Consider the following 25,670-nt stretch of genomic DNA (forward strand, 5'->3'; position numbering starts at 1 on the left):
GCGGAGATGTCGTCGTCGTCGCCGCCGCCGCCGCCGGCGGGGGCTGCCAGCGCCGCCATCTCGGCCGCCGAGAAAGTGGACGGCTTCACCCGGAAATCGGTGCGCAAGGCGCAGAGGCAGAAGCGCTCGCAGGGCTCGTCGCAGTTCCGCAGCCAGTGCAGCCAGCCAGAGCTGCACCCCTTGCCCCAACTCAAAGGTAGGTAACCTCCGAGGGCGCAGCCCGGGGAAGAACGCGCGGGTTCTCCTCGGCGTCGCCGGAGCCTTTGCTTTCTCGGGCGCGGGGGTGGGGGGTTCCTTCTGCCCACCTGGGGCTCGCCTTCCCCAACTTTCCTTGGCGTCCTCCCACCGTCTTTATGATTCAGACAGGTTTGATGTTGAAAGAGTCTTGCTTTTTCTCCCCCTTCACTTATCTGGGTTCACTTTAACTCTTCCCTTCTTGGAGGAGGCCAGCACCCCTCCCTCCCCACCTGCGGGCTCGGGTTCCTGCCCTTGGGATTGCAACTCTCCTCCTGAGTCTGGAGGGGTAGACTTTTTCTTATTTCAGTCTTCTTCTTCGAGTCTTGCCCTTCCCCATCTTGTTGTAACAACCTGTCTTACGTTCCGACCTTCACTTTTCTGAGACCTGCCTCCTCTTTTCGGCCTCTCTTAGTTAATCTTTTGCTTTTCCAATTATAAAGCGTCTTTGAGCACATTATAACTTTTACTTCCCTTTGATCTTTCCAAAGAGTCTTAGGACCAGAAATCCTAATGCGTACACCGGTTAAGAGTTACCTGCCTTTACCTGCCTTTAGATTGATTTATAAAGAAAAAGCCTAAAAATCTGACCAGGGTAGTGTCTTACTTACTGGGTCATTAGATTTAAATGTTACTCTTTAGCCCAAAGAATGGAAAGATTTAAAATATTGTCTGAGTATTTGCAATGAAACGGGAACTTAGTTCGCCAAGCAGTGATTCCAGGGACTCTGTAGGTTTGTACAGTAATTCAAATTGGTGTCCGTGCCTAACGCCTTACAAGAGAACTTGGCACTCCTTCTGGCTCACTTACTTTTCCCACTAGGTTTAGAGGATTGAAAAAAAAAAAAAAGAAATTGGTTCCTGACGTTCTAGTTTATTTTTTGTGTGTGGATTACTACCTTTTAATTTTATAATTTTAACGTCTTTGCTTTTTATGAGATAAGCATTGTCATGGAACAAGATGATAATGGTCCTAAACATTTGATTTTTTTTTTTTTTCCTACAAAAGAAACCTGATAGAAATCTAGATCATCTGTTTTGCAAGATCAGGAAATGAAAGTTTCTGTACCGAAATAGATAATGTTCAGGAGGTTTTTCGATCAATTTCAAAGAGCTCCAGCATCCGGTTCAAGGCCAGCCTGGTTCTGATTTGTCTTTAGGCCTAGGAATCCAGTCTTAGTTTGGCCAGGAGTCTAAAGAAAACCCCAGATCAAATCACAGTTGACCTGCAGTAACTTTGGAGCCCCATTCACATCCTACACTACTATCCTGCTTCTTGGGGTTCTTCTAAGCATCCCACCACCAGAATCACACTGGCTTTTGAAAGAAAGTTTTATTTAAGATGAGTAGCCTGTAGTACTGCGTTTTTCATTTGCTCTTTAGTATACAAAAATTGTTCAGACATAGGCATCATAGCCTACAGTAGACCACGAATGGTAGATGTTGCCAAGACTTTAATTCTTGAGTGATGTCATAGCTATAAAACAATATTATCTTACTTGTTAGGACATTGAACTGCTATTCATGAATTTAAAATTTTAAATTTAACTAAAACATTGTAGTTATTTTTACATTATTGGGTTTTTTCCCCATTAAATTGGCAAATTATTTTTGCAGTTTGAAGGTTTGGTGCTAGTGTTAGTGTCTTTCTTTCATATGTCTTTACTTTGCTTTTCAATGAGATATTGTGGTTCTTTATATTGTCTTTTTCATTTTTTATCAATTTTTATTATAGTTGCTTTACAATATTGTGTTAGTTTCTACTGTACAATAAAGTGAATCAATTCTACATATATCGTCTGTTTTTTAGATTTCCTTCCCATTTAGATCACCACAAAGTACTAAGGAGAATTCCCTGTGGGTTCTCATTATCTATTTATTTTATACATAGTAGTGCACATATGTCATTCCCAATCTCCCAGTTCATCCCACCACCCTCTTCCCTGCTTGGTGTCCATACGTTTGTTCTCTACATCTGTATCTCTATTTCTGCTTTGCACATAAGTTTATCTTATATTGTCCTTTTATATATAATATTTATTTATATTTAATAAAAGTAATTGAATATTAAACATACATTGATAGTTACTTCAAGCCAGGAGATGCAACTTTAATATATTTTGCTTTTAAAAGCCTAGCAAAAATATACAGTCAGTAATCATCTAAGTTGTATGGTGCATATAGTTCAACAAGTTGAAGGTGCCATTAAATGTTTTATTTATAATATTTTGCTCACTAGTAGATAAAAAAAATCTAAATTTTAGATTTAATCTATGTTTTTCACATGAAAATATAGTACTCTTTATAAGGAAGTTTATGTATTCAGGATAAATTTATGTAAATTTAATTGAGGAATAAGATTCTTACTTAGATTACCCACTATTAGGAAAAATGACTTTTACTCCCGATGCCAAAATGCTTGAAAAGTGGCTTTTTAAAAATTCAGTTGCTTCACTTAGAACTTTGGCAGTGTCCTTGATACCACATGTTGTGTGCTTTTTCTGTCAGTAGTAGTTTTTTCCATTTGTGGCCTTAACAAAAACCAGTGGAAAGCCCTGTAATATGTGTATGAAAGAGAATTTTTCTTCCTGCTCTGAAATGCCATCTTACAGTGGAGTGATTCAGATATCTGTGGGCATCCAAGATCTTTTCAGTGTTTATACCAACCTGCTTACGTTACACTTTGTCCACATGGATCTGAGCTGGAAAGGTGCCAGCTGTTTTCCTCAAAGCATACTGTGGGTAAAGATTAACAAAATAATCCCACTTTTTCATCTAAAGAAGTTTATTTGTGCAGAATAAGTAAGTGGGTTGCAGAATTTTAATGGTAAAAATGTTCAGAGAAAATAATGTTTTATTGGAGAAAGTATTTTAAAAACAAGCCTTGTTAAAAGGAGTTTTTAAAAATGAGAAACTGTTATATAGGCCCTCAATCTGCCTTGTATAGCTTAAAAACAATTTTTTTCCCAAAACGCTTGAAATTTGTTACGTTAGTTCTGTACGGTCTTCTAAGTATGAGAAAATAAAAGTAGGGACAGTCTATCAATCATTTCTCTGTATTTATATTTACATTAGTATTGTACTTAATTTTTCTACTTTAAACTTTTCTTCTAGTAACCAACAGTTAGGAAACTTATAACTTAAAAAAAAAAATAACCTGTTAATGGGAAGTTTTTCTGTCTGTTTGACCTGTTTTGTGTCTCTGAAAGAATTGGTTTGGTAGAATAATAGATGTTATACAGTTATATAACGGCATTTATAAATTATTTTATACTTTTCTTTACATTTTAAAATTATAAGAACAATATCGATCATAATTGAAATAAGTGAAACAGCCCAGAAAGTTGTGTAATACCTAATCCCGGGTATCTGTTTCTTTTTCGCACCTACTGAGGTAATGTTGTGTGAGAATCCACTACCCTGTATTTTTACAAAAATTGCATATCATTGTGTCATCCCAGCAACTCTGTGCAAGACCAATATTATTCCCAGATGTGACGTTGAGACTTAGAGAGCTTAGTTTCAGGCCTGTGATTATTTCTCTGGGTGGCAGTTGACACTGGTACCCAGGTTAAATGATTAGCGTATATTTGCTGTTAACCTGCTTTATGAACATTTGAGCAGGATGATAATCGAGTTGGGTCATTGGGGTCAGCCCTGGGTCAAAGGTAAAAGTTTAATCTTTCTGAGTTGCTATCCTTATCTGTAAAATGGGGATAAAACCTTCTATCTCCCTAGGATTGTGGGGCTTATGTGAAATAATGTAATTGGTGCCTAAAAATAGACAAAGAATATTAGTTCCCATTCTCTTTGATATTTGAAAATCCAAATTAAAAGTATTTTTTAAATGAAGGGTTCACATAAATAGTAAAACTTTGCTAGTGTAAAGTATAAATTATTTATAATCAGATCTCAGATATGATCTGTGTGCACTGAGGTGAAACATCAGCATAAGTGTGGATATGGAAATAGGGTAGAGTGACTTTTTAAATGTTGAATGCTATAGGTAGAAGTTTTTTTTTATCAAGCAAAGAAATTGAATTAACTAGTAGAATTATATAGGTGTGCGTCTCTCATAGGAGACAGACCGTAAATGGCAAAGAACAGAATGAAACTGGCGTTGAGATTAAAGTCCCCTTCAGATGATGTAAAGAATTTCCCAAATTTCCTCAGTTTCTTGGTTGTTATATTCTTAGAAGTTGGGTCCTCCTGGAGGTATTGAGGCTTGTAATAGTGGTGTTCATTTGAAGTGTTCCCTTGTCTTTAGGGAACACTTTTTTTTTGTTTGTTTTTCGTGATATATGTAGTCACAAAGAGTCGGACATGACTGAGCAACTGAACTGATGTGGTCTTTTGGGTATCTGGTACAAGAATACTGACGTGATTTGAAATTTCCTAACCAGTGACTTTTTTTGTGCTGGTGAGGAACACTACTCACTCAACTTTTAAGGTTTATAGATTTTTTTCCCCAAAGTTAATTTCATTCATCTAAACCCAAAACCCATTTTAGTAATTGGGATAGCATTAAAGGAGAGTTGAAATTCCCCTGAATATGTTAAAAGTGTGTTTACAAAGGAATATATAACGTTTTAGTCATTTTACAGCTATCTTCTGGCAGTATTAATAATACCATATTTCTTCTAGTCAACTTATATTTTAATTTTTAAAAACTTTCAGGATATACCTCTAGAGAAATTAATATAGTGTCATTGTTGGCCTTCACATGAAGGAAAAACTTTTCCATTTAAGTCTTAATTTAACATTTTCAGAATTCCTGTTTAGGGTCAGACTTCTTTTTCCCCCAGTTTTATTACCTCCTCTGATTCTTAATTGAACTTTGGATCCTTTTATGAAGTGCCTGTAAAGTAAGACTCAAGTTAAATGTGTTTCAGTAAAATAGTATGATCACTGGGACAGAGTACTGTCCTGTAAATAGACTGAAATTGTCTTCCTGCATTATTGATGAGTCACAATCACTTTGGGCTAGTTGGTTAACCCTTCTAAACTTCAGTTAATCATTTTTACTTGTAAGAATAGTATTTTCCCTTGATACAGTCTTAAAGATGAATTAGTCTTTAGTGAGTTAAAGACTTTGGATGACAAAGACAGGTTTATCAACAAAAATGATACATTTGGAAAATAATAGATTTTTGAATATTCTTTGAATTTTAACTTTTTAAAAATTGTAAAAAGTCGGGGATGGAGACTAGCTTATTTTTATTTGTATGTGTTTAGCAGGGTTGTCAACCCTGGCTGTGCCCTTAGTTTTAAAAAACATCAGTGCCTGGGTCTTACCCTCAAGTGACTCTAAATAAATTGGTCTAATGTAGGTTGCAGGCATTTGTATTTTTGAAAGCTCCCAGAATGATTCTAATGTGCAGCCAGGGTTGAGAATCACTGGTTTGACATTATCTATTGATTTAATTCATTAATTGAGACTTTGTCCTTTTCTCTAGATTCTCATGGCTCATTACCCAGCCTGTTAACATTTCCTGCCCTTACTTCACCTGCTGCTATTTACTTTTCACTCTTAACTTTGCTGCCCCCTATGGCTAATCAGGTACTTTCCTGAAGAGCGAGAATGCTGTTGGATTCTGGAGTTTTAGGCGTGATCTTTTGTATTTTGTTCTAGTTCGCGTAATTAAAACTCCACTGTTATCCTTTGATACAAGGTGATCCGGTTTGTTTTTTTTCTGTAATTTTTGGAGCTGTGGCTGAGCTGTCAAGCAGAAGTGAGAACATAAGAAAGCAGTTTGCCTAGTTTTAATCCCATTATCCAGGGTAACATAATCCCAACCAATCTGGAATGTAAAACTATTTGCTGTATGTTCACAGCATTGTTCCACCTCTTGAAGATTTAGAACTAATATAACTACTGTATAAATTGACTATTAGGTGTTGAACAAATGAGGTATTGTTGATCATAACTGTGTTTTTGGTAACGCCTTATATTTATTTAGCATCAAGTAATGTTTTTCTTGTGGTTGCCTTGGCAGCACATATACTAAAATTGGAACTATAGAAGATTAGCATGGCTTCTGCACAAGGATGACACATATTTGTGAAGCATTTCAGAATTTTGCAGAATAAACAGCATTTGGGGCTGGGGGAGAGAGAAAGAAATTTTTTCTTCAGAGGGTTTTCACATCTATCCTCTAAATCTTGACCATAGTCTTTAACTGAAGGTAGGGCAGCAATGACCTGGGGCCATTTACATTTTATAACCGTCTCTTGTCGTTGGCCTTTCTGCCAGCCAGTTTGAACAACACCCGTATTTGTTGATTTGTTGTTTTGAGTCAGTTTCAGTCGTTATGTACTCCTCTTTGCAGAATGAGATGGTAAGATTTTTGTGAAAGCAGAAGTCACCTGTGTTTTCATATCCTGTTATAGGACCAAAATACAGTGTTATGTGCATAACAAGTGTGATCATGTAGACAGTCACTGTTTTGATTAAGAAATTACCTGTTAGCCCTCCCTTTACACCTTTATTCAGGGTTTTTTAAAGTAAATTAATTTTGGGTTTTTAATACCATGGTAAATAGGAGATATAGTTTTGAGACAGATGATTGTTTGCTCCTGTATTTGGGGCTTTGCCAGTGACTGGTGTGACATGTAACATTATTGCTAGGGAAGGTATTGTGTAAGATCTGTATGGAAAAGTAATACTGTGTTGACGTCCAGATGTGGACAGCTGTATTTCAGATAAACTGAAATAACTAATTTCCAGTAATTTCTAAATTTAAGGTTCAGTCTTTATTTATAAGGACCTTGAAGGAGATGAAAGGAACAGATTTTAAATATATAATTACTTGTAGTGCATTATTATGTAACAGGTAACCCACGTGATGTACCAAAAGAGTTTTACACGACAGGCTACGTTTACGTGAAATAAGCTGTACTTGTCTGAGCAGGATATTCACTAATAAGCAGTTTCAGACCACTTTTTATGTATATGTTTTTGAACTCTTCCCTGAAGAAATTTATTCATGTGGGTTTTTGTGTGAGTAATCGTGGATTTTAGAAATCCTGCAGTTTTGATCCATATTTCTTAAAGAAACCTATTAGGATTTTCTGGTAGTTTGCTGAGTATCATAGGTTCACATTATAAAATCCAGAGAACCTATTTCTAACTTGGATACTGAAGGCAAGGGATTCCTTGGGAACTCACTCCTCCTACTGGAATGCTGATGCTAATTGCATTTATAGTTCCCTTACTGCGCTGTTGTATCTAGTTGAGCTTTCCAGTGATGAATGGGACCTCAGGAGTCATTCTGGTTTAGCTTTCATTGGGAAAGAGTTTCACTGTTCTTAAAAAAAAAAACAAAAACAAAAACCTATGCAGGAGACCTGGGTTCGATCCCTGGGTTGGGAAGATCTCCTGGAGGAGGGCATGTCAACCCCCTCCAATATTCTTGCCTGGAGAATTCCCCATGGACAGAGGAGCCTGGTGAGCGACAGTGCATGGGGGTCACAAGACTTGGACACGACTGAGTGACTAAAAACACACGCACACACACAAAATAAATATCTTATTTTCTCACCAGAAAAACCTTCTTTAAGGTAGGGAGAAAAAGTATAGGGTTTTTAAGCTCTTAGGTGCTCCCTCAGAATCTGCTTAGTTAGTGAGTAAACTGCATAGACAATAACTAAAAAAATGTTAGCTGTATGAAACCAGAATTTTTTAAAGACTGGACTTAACTTGTAGTAAAGGAGTATAAAATATTAACTCTAGCTTCAGAAATGATACATTTTCTCTGTTTGATTGGTCTTTGCCTTTGATTCACACTCACTGATAAAGGATGTTCTAGAATTATAATTATTATCAGGAGATGATTGTTTGAACTCATGGTTAATCCAGTGCCTTTAAATTTATAAAGTAAAAATGATGAGACAGTTTTTGTCACAAGCTCTGAATTTTGATTTAGCAAAGAGGGGTGTCTTTAAAACAATTTTCCAAACAGACTTTTCTAAAGATAAACATTTGTTGAAGTCATGCTGCTGCTGTTGCTAAATCACTTCAGTCGTGTCCGACTCTGTGTGACCCCATAGACGGCAGCCACCAGGCTACCCCATCCCTAGGATTCTCCAGGCAAAAACACTGGAGTGGGTTGCCATTTCCTTCTCCAATGCATGAAAGTGAAAAGTGAAAGTGAAGTCGCTCAGTCGTGTCCGACTCTTCGTGACCCCATGGACTGCAGCCAACCAGGCCCCTCCATCCATGGGATTTTCCAGGCAAAGTACTGGAGTGGGGTGCCATTGCCTTCTCTGGTTGAAGTCATGAGTAAAATAAAATATAACTTCTATAGGAATATATGCTTTTTTTTTCACTTGTAGTACCATTCTTTTAATTAGCCAGAGGAAAAATATTTTGTTTGCCTGCTATGAAACTGGAAATATGCTTTGCTTTCAAAATCTAGTACAGAAATATTTTTGTCTTTGATGTTCATAGTGCTTAAATTTTAGGTGAACCATTGTAGAGGTTAAAATTTTACTCAGTAAAGGTAATAAAATGATAAATGCTTTTTCTTTTGAAATGTCTTTAGGAGCTTGTGGTCTGGTGGGGTACATCTAGACATGTAAACTGGTGGTTTCAATTAGTGACAAGTGTTGTGATAAGAGTAAGCAGTAAAAGCCTAGGGGAGTGTGTGAGGGACCCAACTCAATTTTGTGTGTGAGGAGAAAGATCAGGGAAATCTCCCTGGAGAAAGTGACAGGTAAGCTGAGACCTGCAAGGCTAGACATGTTAGACCAAGACAGGTGAGTTCTAAGAGGCCTGCCAGGGACAACGTGGCCATCGTTAGGGTAAATAAGTGGCTGTGATTTGCTTCGTCTCTTTGCATGCCCATGGGCTGTAGCCATGGGATTCTCCAGGCAAGAATACTGAAGGGGGTTGCCATGCCCTCCTCCAGGGGATCTTCCCCACCCAGGGATTGAACCCTGGTCTCCTGCATTGCAGGTGGGTTCTTTACCATCTGAGCCACCAGGGAAGCCTGTGACTGTGATAAAGAATATTACAATAGGGAACTGGCTAGAGAAGAGATTGGAGCAACATTTAGGGTCTAGGTAACAGCTTTGACGCTATGTCCTGCAGTTATTCCTGACAGTAGTGTGAAGAATGTTTTGGGAGATGAGAATGAAGAATCCTGGTTAATGCTGGCACAGTAATACAAACAAGAGGTAATGGTCTCCTTGTCTAAGTGGGAGTGAGTTATATCACAGCAGGGACTTGGAAAGAAGGAAAAATCAATGATGATACATTGCTGACTTGGGCAACTAGATGTATGATAGCAGTTTACTGAAAGGGAAAAAGTAGATCAGATGTGGGAGAAGATAGTGGTTCTACACGTGGGATGGGTTGAACTACCTGTGGAAATAGAAGTGAAGAGTCAAGTAGGACATTAGATATTTGGGTCTGGAGCTAAGTAGAAAGAGCTGCGCTAGGAATCAGCATTTAGAAACTTTAAAGATGATTCTTGAAGAGATGCAAATAGAAGCAACTGCCTACTGGAAATGTATAGAACAAGAAAAGGGCAAAGAATATCATCATTTAGATGATGATCAGAGGAAAAGGAGCAACAGCTTGAGTGGAAGATAGAAGAGAGTAGGGACAGGAGAGAGTAGGGACAAGGTGGTCAAAGGAAGAAAATGTGTTTTTAAGTAGGGGTGAGGTGGGGCTAGTAGCAGTCAGAAGAGCTGCTGACAGGTCCAATATTTAAGAACTGAGAAGCTTCAGTTTTGGTAGTCTTCAGGCAACACTGGTGACTTCGAGATGCATTTCAGAGGGTTGATGATCTTGAAACCAGAGTTCTCTAAGGTGGGGAGTGAATGGAAATGGAGAGCCAAGTCAGTAAGTATTGACATCTCTTTCAAGAAGCTTGACAATTAAAAAAAGTATCACTCGAGCTGCTGGGTGGAGAATGGATTGTAGCAGAACTAGATTTTTAGGAGGAGGACCAGTCAAGAGTTTGTTTTAAAAGGCTAGATGGGAAATGATATGGCTAGGTCTGGATGGTAGCAATAAAGATGGAGAAAAAGAGATGTGTTCACAGTACAGCTAAGCTGGGACCTGTTGATGAATTGTATGGAGGAGATGGACAGACAAAGGTGTAGGAGTCAGAGATATTTCCCAGGTGTTTTAGCTTGGACCGCTAGCTGAGTGCATAGGTCTACCACCACTGAGAAGGAATACGTTAGAAAAAGAACCAATAAAGAGGAAAAATTCAGGGTTATAATTTAGACATTCTAAGTTTGAGATGTCTTTCGGAAACCTGGGTATAAATATCAAATAGACTTTTGGATGTGTGAATCACAGAGTGCCCATTGGTAATTTCTGTAACTTCTAAACATGAATTAAAAGATGTTGAGATTGTTTATTAGAAAATGTTGGTAGTTTGAGATGCTGACCACTATATCTTTTGGCCAAAATGGGATTATCTAGCCCCATTGAGTGCAGTGTCTGTATAAGACATCATATAGTGGTAAGATATCCTTGATATATGTGTGAGGTGATCACAAAATATGTTGGGACAGGTGCATGAATAGGGTAAGCCACTTAATTGACTGTTTTCTGCCTTTAGACTAGAAGTTAAATACTTTAGGACTTAAGATCCATAACTTCCTTCCCAGTATTCAGGCATTCAGTGCTTGGTTTTAATATTTATTAAGTAAAATAATGAAGCAAATGCTATTAAATTGATTTAAAGAAAAACACCATTTTGTGCCATGCAATAATTTACAATTTTATAATGATTTATAATTGAGTGATAGTTTACGTACAGCTCCAAATTGAGCATTTTGTTGATGAAGAAACCAAAACATATAGGTTATATTCTTGTGCAAGTCATTTATAACTTCATCTTCTCAGTTAATTCCTCCTCTTTAATATGAAACTGAAGATATGTATTATCTGCAGTAAAGCAAAATTAGCACTTTATTTTTTATTTTTAGCACTTTGTGTTCTAACAGTGCAAAGGAGAAATAGTTGAGAGCCTTACAAGAAAGATACTGATTTGTTATAGGACCTGGGCAGGTAGGCCAGTACTGAACATAGGTTTTTCCAAGACCCTGTAAAGCAAAAGATCTTTACGTCTTAAAACTAATACAATTATGTAAAGTTTAAAAATAAAATAAAATTTAAAAAAAAGAAGAAGAAAAGAAATATTTTAATGACAAAAAAAAAAAAGATCTTTACGTCTTAAATTCTCCTGGTATAAAAATGCTTTGTTGATCTTCTTTGCAGGTCTTCCTTTTGGCACAGTTCTTCCATTTTTTAAGTAACATAAAATTTTCCTGTAGAAGAAATTGAAGAAGAGTATCTGTTTTATGAATGAGTACTGAGAAGCAAGATGCAGTGAACTTTTAAATCAGTTAGCACATTTGTGTCAGCTAGATTTATAATTTGGTATCTCTACTCAGTTAAAAGTTATAATCTGTAATTAGCAGCTTTGAGGAATTATGGAATTGTTATGGGATATCACAAACTGATTAAATTCTGTCCACTTATTTTTTCCTCTCTGTTCCCCGCTTCACGTGCTATGTACAAATAGTTTTTGAAAAAAAAATTTTTAACTGTGACCATGTTACATTGTACTTTCTAATCATTATTTACCAATTCAAGGAAGGAAAATAAATTGGAGCCAGATAACTGAGGCTTAAGTATAGTAAAAGTCAACTGGGCCAATTCATCTTATCACTTGACTGTTATTATTCTCCTGCTAAATTCCCCCCCAAAACTGAAATTAGACAATATGTCATCTCCTTAAGTAGTTATCTACATACATTTGTGCTCCCAGACTAAATTTGAATCAGAAGTGGAAATAAAGTAGCAAATGTAACAATGAAATATTTTTAAGGTGCATTTAATTTTCACAGTTGTATTTTCTTCATAGGAAATTTCTATGATTCATGTAAGAGAGGTTAAAAAAATAACCCAGCTTTTACATACCTACCAGATACCTAGGCACTGATTTTGGTACTTCATATAGTTTGATAATTCTGTTTTTAATTTGTACCACCTGGGTAAGCTTACACATGACGTATTTTAATATTTTGAGAACTGCTTTTAAAAAAACATCTAGAAAAGTAGTTTCTTCTGTGGAATAAGAATGACTATTTTAGGATACAATACTTGCAATGAGTCATGAGTAATCTCAGTTTTCATGGTTTTCTAAAATAAACTCATTTAAAGACTATGCAGTAAGAAATGTCATATTCTTAACTTCCCTATTTCTTGTATAATGGCTTTATTATTTTTGTATAAACTTACAGACTCACTCTTAAAAAACAAGCCAAAAGAGAATCTTAAAAGATAGAAAGTAAAAATCCCCAGCCAGAAGAAACTTCTAAAATTTTGAGCATCTTCTTAGATTTTCCCATTAGTGAGATCATATAATAATGTATGCTGTTCTATAATTCATTACTTTGACTTTAATAAAATATTATAAATAGCACATTTCTTAAACAAAAAATGAAATCTATTTAGAATTGTTTCTGACTATATTATTTTTGGAAATGCTGAGTCAAATAATTTTAAACCTTGATTATGAAAGTTCATTATGTTATCCATAAAAGGAGAGAAAATAATTTCTAAGAGTAGTGGTACTTTATTTTAGGGAGATTATACATGGATCTCTTAGAAAATCTAAAGGAATCCATCATCATCTCAGAAAATACATACAGTATTTTATATATAATTTCAAGGTCCTTGAATTGCACCACCACCACCCTGAAGCCCATCTCTGGTCAGGTAGAGGAGGGGAGTGGGTAGGGTATTTTGTGGACTATCATAGGCCTTGCTCTAGAAACTTCAACAACCTTGTTAAAGTAGGTAATCCTTTTTCTTAACACAATAGCAGGTGTTTCTTAGGGGGTGCAGGTAGGGTTAGCTAAAAGACAAAACTCATCACAGCTATCAGAACCATCTATAAAAATGCTTAATACTTCTTGTTCCCCAAAGGCCCCAAATGAAACAGTTCAGTTCAGTCACTCAGTCGTGTCCGACTCTTTGCCACCCCATGAACCACAGCACGCCAGGCCTCCCGGTCCATCACCAACTCCTGGAGTCCACCCAAACCCATGCCAATTGAGTTGGTGATGCCATCTAACCATCTCATCCTCTGTCGTCCCCTTCTCCTCCTGCCCTCAATCTTTCCCAGCATCAGGGTCTTTTCCAATGAGTCAGCTCTTTGCATCAGGTGGCCAAAGTATTGGAGTTTCAGCTTCAATATCAGTCCTTCCAATGAACATCCAGGACTGATCTCCTTTAGGATGGACTGGTTGAATCTCCTTGCAGTCCAAGGGACTCTTCAACTTCAATTCTTCGGTGCTCAGCTTTCTTTATTTCTTTATAGTCCAACTCTCACATCCATACATGACCACTGGAAAAACCATAGCCTTGACCAGATGGACCTTTGTTGACAAAGTAATGTCTCTGCTTTTTAATACGCTGTCTAGGTTGGTCATAACTTTCCTTCCAAGGAGTAAGCGTCTTTTAATTTCACAGCTGCAGTCACCATCTGCAGTGATTTTGGAGCCCCCAAAAATAAAGTCAGCCACTGTTGCCACTGTTTCCCCATCTATTTGCCATGAAGTGATGGGACTGGATACCATAATCTTAGTTTTCTGAATGTTGAGCTTTAAGCCAACTTTTTCACTCTCCTCTTTCACTTTCATCAACAAGAGTGCTTCTAAAAACCTTTACTGTATTTAATGAACAGTAGGCTTTATAATCAAATTAAGCAGATTGATAGAGAGATTCCATTTATTCTCCTGGGAGCCTGTTTTTCAGTATTATGCTTCTCAAGGTTCTACATTCCAAGAAATCCACGTAACATGCCCCACTAGCTTATCTTCATTTCTTGTTCTTACCTACTTTAAAGTGGTTTTTTAATTAAAAAAAAAACAAAACATAGTGAATTTTTTGAGATAAAGATTGAGCAGTTACTTTAACCCTTCTTTAGTGTAGTAGTTCTGGACATACTCATATTTGAACGGTAGTTGAGTAAGACATGTTAGTATTTATGTTCTTTAAAGTTTTAGATAGTGTTCTAGGGGTTTTCTTAAAATGGTATATACAGTTGTATATTAGAATGCTTTATCAGACTGGTAGGGTGCATATATTCAGATTCCTAAAATGTGGTATCTACAATTTTCCCAGCATTTTCAATTTTAAGGAAATCATAGATCCTTAACTAAGTCATATTTAGTTACAATGCTATGAATCATTTGTTAATAAACATTTCCGTTGTTACTTTGTAATAGCTTGATCCTCTAAAGTTTAAAATAAAAGCTGATTTTAGACTCCTAGTTATTAATGTTCTAGGGGTATTGCCAAAAAAAGCTACATGTCCTATATTCTGTGCCAGTTTCTTAAATTAGAATCTTGGATTGCATCCTCAGCGTGTCACTGTAGTGGTATTGCTGGGTTGCTATGATACGGTGCTTGTTCTATAATTTGTAGCATGAAGCTTATATGAGCGCCTACTTTAGATTTCAAATATGTGAGCAGCAGTAATTGGGAATATGTTACCTTTTTTCTTTTAAGAAAAATTATACCTATAAAACTGTTACTTCTGTTATGACTTCTGATACCTAGACCTTCAAACTGTTCTTAGATGTAAAATAATGAACAACTTGAAATAATTTAGTTATCGCTATGAAGTTTATCACATTAACTTTTATGAAAATGAACAAGAAGAGGAAGATTTTATGATAATGAATATTTTAAGATTTCAATGTTCTCAGTATTTGAGGTCTTGAAAGAAATGAATGTAGACTAGATTTTCTGATAATATTCATTTAAGACAGTACCAATAAAACCATATGACAAGGGAAAACTCCAAGTTATATTACTGTTCTGAATGTAATTATTTTATTCAGTGTACTGTTCTTAAAACCAGCCTTATTAAAACATGGCCATATTAATAAACTATTATTATCATTTCTTTTTAAAAAAATGTTATTGAAGTATAGTTTATTTGTAATGTGTTAATTTCTGCTGCGTGGCAAAGTGATTTAGTTATGTATATGTATATATTAACTTTAATATTATGGTTTAATATTATGGATAATATTATATATTATCATTAATATTATGGGCTGTGGTCAACCTAGACAGCATATTAAAAAGCAGAGATATTGCTTTGCCAAAAGAGGTCCGTCTAGTCAAGGCTATGGTTTTTCCAGTAGTCATGTATAGATGTGAGAGTTGGACTATAAAGATAGCTGAGCGTTGAAGAATTGATGCTTTTGAACTGTGGTGTTGGAGAAGACTCTTGAGAATCCCTTGGACTGCAAGGAGATCCAACCAGTCTATCCTAAAGGAAATCAGTCCTGAATATTCATTGGAAGGACTGATGCTGAAGCTGAAACTGCAATACTTTGGCCACCTGATGCAAAGAACTGACTCACTAGGAAAGACCCTGATGCTGGGAAAGATTGAAGACGGGAGAAGAAGGGAATGACTGAGGATGAGATGGTTGGATGGCATCACTGACTCGATGGACATGAGTTTGAGTAAACTCCGGGAGTTGGTGAAGGACAGGGAAGCCTGGCGTGCTGCATTCCATGGAGTCGCAAAGAGTCAGACTCAGCTGAGCGGCTGAACTGAAACTGATTATGGTTTATCAGAATATTGATTATAGTTCTCTGTGCTATAAAATATGACCTTGTAGTTTATCCATCCTATATATAATAGTTTGCATCTGCTAATCTCAAACTCCCAATCCTTCCCCTCCGCACTCTCCTCTTCCCCTTGGCAACTACAAGTCTGTTCTCTATATCTGTAGCCTGTTGCATTTAATATGTCATTTGTGTCATATTCTAGATTCCACATGTGAGTGGTATCATATGATACTTGTCTTTCTCTTTCTAATGTACTTCATTTATTATAATAATCTCTAGGTACATGTTGCTTCAAATGACATTATTTCATTCTTTTTTATGGCTGAATAATAGTCCATTGTTTGTGTGTTGGTGTGTGCATGCATGTGTGTGTATATATAAAATACTACAGTTTCTTTACCCATTCATCTGTTGATGGGCATTTTGATTGTTTCTATGTCTTGGCTATTGTAAATAATGCTGCTATGAACATAGGTGTGCACGTATCTTTTCAAATTATAGTTTTGTCTGGGTATGTACCCAACAGGGAGATTGCTGGATCATATGGCAGTTCTAGTTTTTTGAGGAAACTCCATACTGTTTTCCATAGCAGCTGCACAACTTACATTCCCATCAACAATGTAAAAGTGGAAAGTGAAGTCGCTTAGTCGTGTCCGACTCTTTGCGACCCCATAGACTGTAGCCTACCAGGCTCCTCTGTCCATGGGATTTTCCAGGCACTAGTAGTGGAGTGTATTACCATTTCCTTCTCCAGGGGATCGTCCCAACCCAGGGCTCGAACCCGGGTCTCCCGTATTGTAGACAGATGCTTTACCATCTGAGCCACCAGGGAAGTACTTGTAGACTTTTTGATAATGGCCATTCTGGCCTGTGTGAGGTGGTACCTCATTGTAGTTTTGATTTGCATTTCTCTAATAACTAGTGATGAGGAGCTTCTTTTCATGCGCCTTTAGGCCATCCGTATGTCTTTGGGGAAAAGTCTGTTTAGGTCTTCTGCCCATTTTCCAATTGGGTTGTTTGTTTGTTACTGAATTGTAGAAGCTGTTGGTTTAATATTTGTTTATTTTGGAAATTAAGCCTTTGTTGGTTGCATCATTTGCAAATATTTTCTCCTACTCCATGGGCAGTCTTTTCATTTTGTTTATGGTTTCCTTTGCTGTGCAAAAGCTTATAAGCTTGATTAGGTCCTGTTTGTTTTTGCTTTTATTTCGGTTGCTTTGGGAGACTGACCAATCGCTGATATTTTTTCTGTCAGAAAAGAAAAGAAAATTAGTCGCTCAGTTGTGTCTGACTCTTTGCGATCCTGTAGACTGTAGCCTGCTAGGCTCCTTTGTCCATGGAATTCTCCAGGCAAGAATACTGGAGTGGATTGCCATTTCTTTCTCCAGGGGATCTTCCCAACCCAGGGATCAAACCCCAGTCTCCTGCATTACAGGTAGATTCTTTACAGTTTGAGCCACCAGGGAAGCCCCAGTAAAATTTCTGTCAGAGAATTTTTTTAAAACTTTTTATTTTGTATTGTGGTATGTAGCTGGTTAACAAAGAGTGCTGTGATAGTTGCAAGTGAACAAGGAAGGAACTCAGCCATGCTTAGTATGTATCCATTTTCCCCCAAACTCCCCTCCCATCCAGGCTGCCGCATAATGTTGAGCAGAGTTCCATGTACTATACATAATGTAGGTCTTTGCTGATTATACATTTTAAATGTAGCAGTGTGTACTTGTCCTTCCCAAACTCCCTTACTATCCCATCCCTCCAGCAACCATAAGTTCATTCTCCAAGTCTATAGTCTCTCTCTGTTGTATAAGTTCAACTGTATCATTTCTTTTTAGATTCTACGTATAAGGAATGTCATACAGTATTTCTCTTTATCTATGTCAGAGAATGTTTTGCCTGTGTTCTTATTATTAACTCTTACATGATGGTTTTTAATTTTCATTTACATGTTCCATGAAAATTTCTAATTTAGTATGCTAGATTAGTATAGGCAACATAAAGACAAAACAGGAATATTCTAAGCATCTGTTGTAAACATATACATCTATGGTGGAATGAAGTTTATGTGATTATTATGTGTATATGATCTTTAAACTGTAATTTATCTTTAAACTTTTACTATCTTTGAATAATATCTTAGGTATTTGACATAAAAGTATTTTAGAGATCAGGACTGGATTAAATTTTTTAAACATCTTTATTTAGATATGATTTATGTACCATAAAGTTAATCTTTTAAAGTATATAATTCAGCAGCTTTTGGTATATTCACAGATAAGTGCTACTATCACTATAGTCAATTTAGAACGTTTTCATTATCTCAAGAAGAAATGTTATACTCTTTATTACCTCCATTATCCCTTCATCCCTGCCATCCCTACACTAAGTAATCACTTATCTATGTTCTGTTTCTACAGATTTCCCTATTCTAAACATTTTGCATGAATGGAAGCATACAATTATGGCCCCCCCTTTTTTTTGGCATGCTCAGTCGTGTCCGACTCTTTGTGACCCCATGGACCGTAGTCTGCCAGGCTCCTCTGTTCATGAAATTTCCCAAGCAAGAATACTGGAGTGGGTTGCCATTTCCTTCTCCAGGGAAATGGCAGTAGTTGTGACAGGAAAAGAAAGTGAAAGTGAAAGTTGCTCAGTCTGTTGGACTGTTTGCAACTCCGGACTATACACGAATTCTCCAGGCCAGAATACTGGAGTAGGGAACCTTTCCTTTCTCCAGGTGATCTTCCCAACCCAGGGATCCAACCCAGGTCTCCCACATTGCAGGCAGATTCTTTGCCAGCTGAGCCACAAGGGAAGCCCAATAATACTGGAGTAGGTAGTCTATCCCCCAGCAGATCTTCCTGCATTGCAGGTGGATTCTTGACCAACTGAGCGAGGACTTTTTGTCTTTTCCTGACCACAGCCTAACTTTAAATTCCAGTGACTTTCAGCTAACTGCTGTCTTGTTTTCAACAATGCAGTGGAGCATCATTGTTCAGCAATCCAATCAAATTCAGGCTCCTTTGAAGGAATAGTCCTTGATGTTAATGTTCGGTATTTGTTCTGACACCAGGAGGGCTCCTCTAAGCTGCTCCTTTATCTGGTATTGTCTTGGAAACTCTCCAGCATGGAGTTTAGCCTTATATCCTCATTGAATCTACAGATCTCTCTATTACCTTTTACCACAACTGCCACTGTCTTGAGAGATTCAGCTTAAATTTTAGCTTGAACTTTTCATGCTCTGTTGAAAATGAAGCCAGTTCCTTTGGGAAGAGACAAAACAGCCGATTTATGGCTTGTTTCTCCCCCTTCCCCAGGCAAAATCTTGTGAGCCAGAGCTCTGGAGCTGGGAGTGGGGAAAATGGCATGCTTCTCTCTGAGGAACAACCCATTTTAGGAGCTGAATATGAGGTGGAGAGGGGGCAGGCGTCTGAGATTTTCTTGGCTTTCATCTTCCAGTATGGAACCACAACCTTACAGTCCAGGACTAAGGTAATTGGAGCCCCAGTGTTCTCAGTGGTTCTGCACCAAGAGTAGAGTCTTTGTCCCATGGATCGAGGTTGGGTAGAAGATCGGACTTCTACTCAGGTAGGAGAAGGACTTCTACCCTTCTTGACAACACTGGCCTGGGAGTTGACCTCAGCAACAGGTAGCTGTGGGCAGAATGAGAACTGCCAGCATTCTGCTCCACACCTGAAGAAAACTGTCTGACTGGGAGCTGGAGGTAGAGGGATCCTTGGGTGTACCTCCCTGGAGTGGAATTTCTGCCTAGCTGAGCTGATAGGAGAAAGGGAGAAAGCTGTCTTGGTTCAGATACTAAGACTGGCTTTTCGCTTCAGATATTCATAGATGCTCTTGGATAGATGATTCCTTATTTACTTTTCGCCTTAGGATCATTTCCAGAGGCTTTAAAAAGTTATTTTTAAAATGATTTTCATCAGTTTCACTGGAGAGCAGGTCTGTGGAGCTTTTAAGCTTGTCTTGCTAAAAGTTGATCTCCCTGTGGACTAAAAGATTTAGCTTCTTTTATAGTAATAATTTGTACCTTACAATTATCTAGAAATTCATAGCTTGCAGGTATATAATAATGCCAATAAATTTGAAAACTTAGAGGAGAGGAGTTGGGAAAACCCCTTGAAATAAACAAACAGCTTTCTCAAACTGACACAAGAAGAAACAAAAGTCTGAGTAAGTCTTACATATGTTTAACTGAGTTCTAATTAAAAACCCTGGCAAGGACAGTTCAAGAAAAGGTGATTACAGACCAATATCCCTTATGAACATAGATGGAAAAATCTTATACAGAAGATTAGTAAATTGAATTTAGCAGCATATAGATAATACATCATGATTATGTGGGATTTATGCCAGGAAGCTAAGGTTGGTTTACATTCAAAATGATTTGCTGAATAAATATTGATAGAATAAAAATGTCCTATTATTACTTCAGTACAAACAGAAAAGTAGAAAATTCCTTTTCTGTATAGTTAGCTTCTCTCTAGTACTTTTCCATGCAAATTCCAGCCATTCAAGAGGCTTGATCTGCAGTGTCTATTTAGCTCAGTCTATTTGGCTTTTGCTCTTTTGAACCTGTATTGTTTCTTCCTATACTGCAGTTACAGATAGAGCTGTTACAGTTGTGGAACTCACTCTCTTTTCCTTCTCTCAGGAATAGCAGTCCTGTACTACCTGTTTTCCAGCATCTGAAGACAGTTACCTCATGTATTTTGTCCAGTTTTTAGTAGTTTACTATAGGAAGATTGGTCTGCCAGAAACACAAGTCTTGCCCACACTTTTTGTCAACCTTATGCAATAAGTATGAAATGATATATGGCATTTCATACATAAACTCATATATATAGTTTATATATATTTACATTTTTCTCCTTAACTAGTGTGGTTAAAAATCTTTTCTTCTTTATTGGTGCTTTGTGTTTCACATGCCTTTCTATAGGTTTATTTTCTTTATCTTACTGATTTATAGATTTTTTGTGTTTGTGCGTGCTGGATGCCATTCAGAGTTGGTTAGAAAACTCTAAATACTTTATAATTTTCCTATTCACATTTAGTTTTTTAGTTCTCTTGGAATTAAATGTATAAATAAGTGAGGGAATCTAACTTTTTAATATGAATAGCAAGTTGTCCTTGCATAATTTTGAAATTCCCCACTGACTTTTTAAAAAAAAAAAACAACACCAATTTTATTGTAGATTAATCTTCTTTGTATGTGCACATGTTTGTAGGTGCCTTATTTCCCTGGCCAGTGGTCTTTTTGTCTATTCCTGCACAGTACCATTTAGTTTTAATTACCTTGTGTGATAAGATCACTGTTCCTTTCTTTGTCTTGAAAATCATCTTGGCTATTCTTGGTTGTTTATTTTTCCAGATGAATTGTGAGAGCAACTCTTCAAGTTCTAGCAAAACACCCTGTTGTAATCCAAAATGTATCTCTGTTATTTATGTCTTTGATATATTTCTTCAGAGTTTTATAATTTTTCTCATAAAAGTCATGTTTTGTTCTTTGTTAGATCTATCAAATCACTTGCCCCTGGAACCAAGTCACCATATGATGAGGAAGTTTAAGCCATATGGAGAGGTCACGTATGGGAGTTCTGGCACTAGCCCTAACTAGTCGTTCAGCCAGAGGCCAGAATCAACTATAAGACATATGAGTGATTGAGCCTTCATATGATTGCAGTCCCTAGTTTTCTAGTTTTTTTAGCTTGAGGTCTTAGATATCATAACCAAAGATAAGTTGTCTGAATCTCTGACCCAGTGAAATTGTGAGAGATAATAATTATTATTGTTTTAAGCCTCTAAAGTTTGGGATAATTTGTTTATTAAGCAGTAGAAAATTGGGCTTCCCTGGTGGCTTAGAGGTAAAACGTCTGCCTGCAATGCAGGAGACCTGGGTTCAATCCCTGGTCGGGAAGATCCCCTGAAGAAGGAAATGACAGTCCACTCCAGTATTCTTGCCTGGAGAATCCCATGGATGGAGGAGCCTGGTGGGCTACAGTCCCTGGGGTTGCAAAGAGTCAGACACGACTAAGCGACTTCACTTCTTTCACTTTCAGTAGAAAATTAATACACTGGATACCATTCTGGTTATGATTTGGCTTCTCCTATAAGCAAGAGAGTTCCAGAAAAACATCTACTTCTGCTTTGTTGACTATGCCAAAGCCTTTGACTGTGTGGCTCACAACACTGGAAAATTCTTCAAGAGATGGGAATACCAGACCACCTGACCCACCTCCTGAGAAATCTATGTGCAGGTCAAGAAGCAACAGTTAGAACTGGACATAGAACAACAGACGGGTTCAAAATTGGGAAAGGAGTCCGTCAAAGCTGTATATTGTCACCCTGCTTATTTAACTTACATCAGAGTACATCATGTGAAATGCTGGGCTGGATGAAGCACAGGCTGGAATCAAGATTGCCAGGAGAAATATCAATAACCTCAGATATGCAGATGACACCACCCTTATGGCAGAAAGCGAAGAGGAACTAAAGAGCCTCTTGATGAAAGTGAAAGAGGAAAGTGAAAAAGCTGGCTTAAAACTCATTCAAAAAACTAAGATTATGGCATCCAGTCCCATCACTTCATGGCAAATAGATGGGGAAACAATGGAAACAGTGACAGACTTTATTTTTTGGGGCTCCAAAATCACTGCAGACGATGACTGCAGCCATGAAATTAAAAGATGCTTGCTTCTCAGAAGAAAAGTTATGACTAACCTAGACAGCATATTCAAAAGAAGAGACATTACTTTGTCAACAAAGGTCTGCATAGTCAAAGCTATTGTTTTTCCAGTAGTCATGTATGGATGTGAGAGTTGGACCGTAAAGAAAGCTGAGCACTGAAGAATTGATGCTTTTGAAGTGTGGTCTTGAAGAAGACTCTTGAGAGTCCCTTGGACTGCAAGGAGATCCAACCAGTCAATTCTAAAGGAAATCAGTCCTGAATATTCGTTGGAAGAACTGATGCTGAAGCTGAAACTGCAATACTTTAGCCACTTGATGTGAAGAACTGACTCATTAGGAAAAACCCTGATGCTGGGAAAGATTGAAGGCAGGAAGAGAAGGGGGTGACAGAGGATGAGATGGTTGTATGGCATCCCCGACTCTATGGACATGAGTTTGAGCAAGCTCCAGGAGTTGGTGATAGACAGGGAAGCCTGGCGTGCTGCAGACCATGGGTTCGCAAAGAGTCAGACATGACTGAATAACTGAACTGAACTGAACCTGATAGGTCTGCTTAAGGTTTAACTGGGCTTCCCTGGTGCCTCAGTGGTAAAGAATCTGCCTGCCAATGCAGGAGACGTGAGTTCAATCCCTGAATTGGGAAGATCCCCTGGAGGAAGAAACTGCCACCCACTCCAGTATTCTTGGCTGGGAAATCCCATGGACAGATACAGTACTTGGAATAATTTCTCATCCTAAGTTAATAAATTAGCATTTGTTACTATGTCATGAGCTTGGCTCATTTGTATTTTATGTGATAAGAAACCATGTATCTGCATGTATAAGGCCGAGGAATAAACTCATTGAAAATTCATCATGAACACCATGTTTCTTGAGAAACTGACCTTCTTCTCTTGAGAATGAATTAACATACCAATGTGGTTGAGATTGGAAGTTTTCATGTATTCCATGATACTTATATAGTCAGATACAACTTGTACTATGTTAAAAAACCTGAACTTGTCTTAAATACCTGTTAATTTGGTGGTACGGTCTTTATAGGTTTCATAAACTGACACCAAAGAATACAGTGTAAAACTTCCTTACATTTTTCTAAAGACTGTAATTTACTTCAAAAACTCCTTAAAAGTTCACTAATATCAAATGAGTCAGGTGATCAGCTAGGTTCTGTACTTAACTACATAGGTGTTACTTTTTTCTCAAATAGTTTATTCTGTGAACCTTGAGATATCTTGTGACTCCAGCAAGAATCCACCTTGGAAGTCATGTTGCATCACTTCCGCAGTATTCACTCTGTTCCCTGGAAGCAAGTCTCTTTAGTCCAGCCCACATTGATGGCAGGAGAAGTAGACTCCACCTTCTGAAGAAAGGAGTATCAAATAATTTGTGGACAAATTTTAGAACTACTGCGCTTGATAGTTTGCAGTAGTTCTAGGCTTCCCTGGTGGCTCAGACGGTAAAGAATCTGCCTGCATTGCAGGAGACTTGAATTCTATCCTGGGTCAGGAAGATCCCCTGGAGAAGGAAATGGCATCCCACTCCAGTATTCTTGCCTGGAGAATCCCATAGACAGAGAAGCCTGGTGGGCTATAGTCTGTGGGGTTGTAAGAGTCCAACACAACTGAGAGACTTAACACTTAACAGTCCACTTGATAAGCTTGAAATTAGTACAAAGGAAGTTTTATAAATTAATGATATTAGGCTTAACGTATCCTGATTCTCTGTCTCACAGTACAGGGTATAGTTGTGTTTAATGGTCCTGGTAGACTTAAAATCCTTTGACTAAAGTTTTTTACTGCAAGAGGAGAGAGTGGGATGAATTGAGAAAGCAGCACGGACATATATACAGTAACATGTTTAAAATAGGTAAATAGTAGGAAGCTACTGTATAGCACAGGGAGCTCAGCTCAGTGCTTTTTGATGACCTAGAGGGGTGGGAGGGAGGCTCAAGAGGAAGGGGATATATGTATACTTAGAGATGATTCCTGCTGTTTGTACAGCAGAAACTAACACAGCCTTGTAAAGCAGTTATCCTCCCAATTAAAAATTTTACAAATAAAGTTTTTTACTCATTGAGTAGTGTTTGCATGGGCACTGTCTTTACTTGCTTCTAAAGAAAATGAAGAAATAATGATGGGAAAGTGCATTCCAGCCAGTACATGTGCAGACGGGCCACCTGGGGAACTTGGAACTGTCAGCATGAATGGAACTTAGGATGTAAAGGGGGAATGATGGGAAGTGAAGTTGGAAAGGTAGTGCCCCTCAGTTTCTCCTTCTCTCCTTTCACCCTCAGCTTTTGTCATCTTTACATTTTTAAGGTTAGTATTTTCTATGGCCATAATTTCTTTTGCATTTCTTTTCCGTGGGGATGGTCTTGATCCCTGTCTCCTGTACAGTGTCATGAACCTCATTCCATAGCTCATCAGGCACTCTATCTATCAGATCTAGGCCCTTAAATCTATTTCTCACTTCCACTGTATAATCATAAGGGATTTGATTTAGGTCATACCTGAATGGTTTACTGGTTTTCCCTACTTTCTTCAATTTAAGTCTGAATTTGGCAATAAGGAGTTCATGGTCTGAGCCACAGTCAGCTCCTGGTCTTGTTTTTGCTGACTGTATAGAGCTTCTCCATCTTTGGCTGCAAAGAATATAATCAATCTGATTTCGGTGTTGACCATCTGGTGATGTCCATGTATAGAGTCTTCTCTTGTGTTGTTGGAAGAGGGTGTTTGTTATGACCAGTGCATTTTCCTGGCAAAACTCTATTAGTCTTTGCCCTGCTTGATTCCGTATTCCAAGGCCAAATTTACCTGTTACTCCAGGTGTTTCTTGACTTCCTACTTTTGCATTCCAGTCCCCTATAATGAAAAGGACATCTTTTTGGGGGGTTAGTTCTAAAAGGTCTTGTAGGTCTTCATAGAACCATTCAACTTCAGCTTCTTCAGCATTACTGGTTGGGGCATAGACTTGGATTACTGTGATATTGAATGGTTTGCCTTGGAAACGAACAGAGATCATTCTGTCTTTGAGATTGCATCCAAGTACTGCATTTCGGACTCTTTTGTTGACCATGATGGCTACTCCATTTCTTCTGAGGGATTCCTGCCCGCAGTAGT

General features: G+C 37.7%; 1 protein-coding gene across 1 annotated transcript in view; it reads left to right on the top strand.

Annotated features, from left to right (window-relative positions):
• PPP2R5A (protein phosphatase 2, regulatory subunit B', alpha) overlaps positions 1–25,670 on the top strand; it is a 72,209-nt gene continuing 46,539 nt past the window's right edge. Inside the window, exon 1 of the mRNA XM_010853026.1 lies at positions 1–196. Coding sequence (XP_010851328.1) covers positions 7–196 — 190 coding nt within the window. The 5' untranslated portion in view covers positions 1–6. The remainder of the gene's footprint in view (positions 197–25,670) is intronic.

This window comes from Bison bison, unplaced genomic scaffold (assembly GCF_000754665.1).
Source record: "Bison bison bison isolate TAMUID 2011002044 unplaced genomic scaffold, Bison_UMD1.0 scf7180017864322, whole genome shotgun sequence".
Taxonomy (NCBI): domain Eukaryota; kingdom Metazoa; phylum Chordata; class Mammalia; order Artiodactyla; family Bovidae; genus Bison; species Bison bison.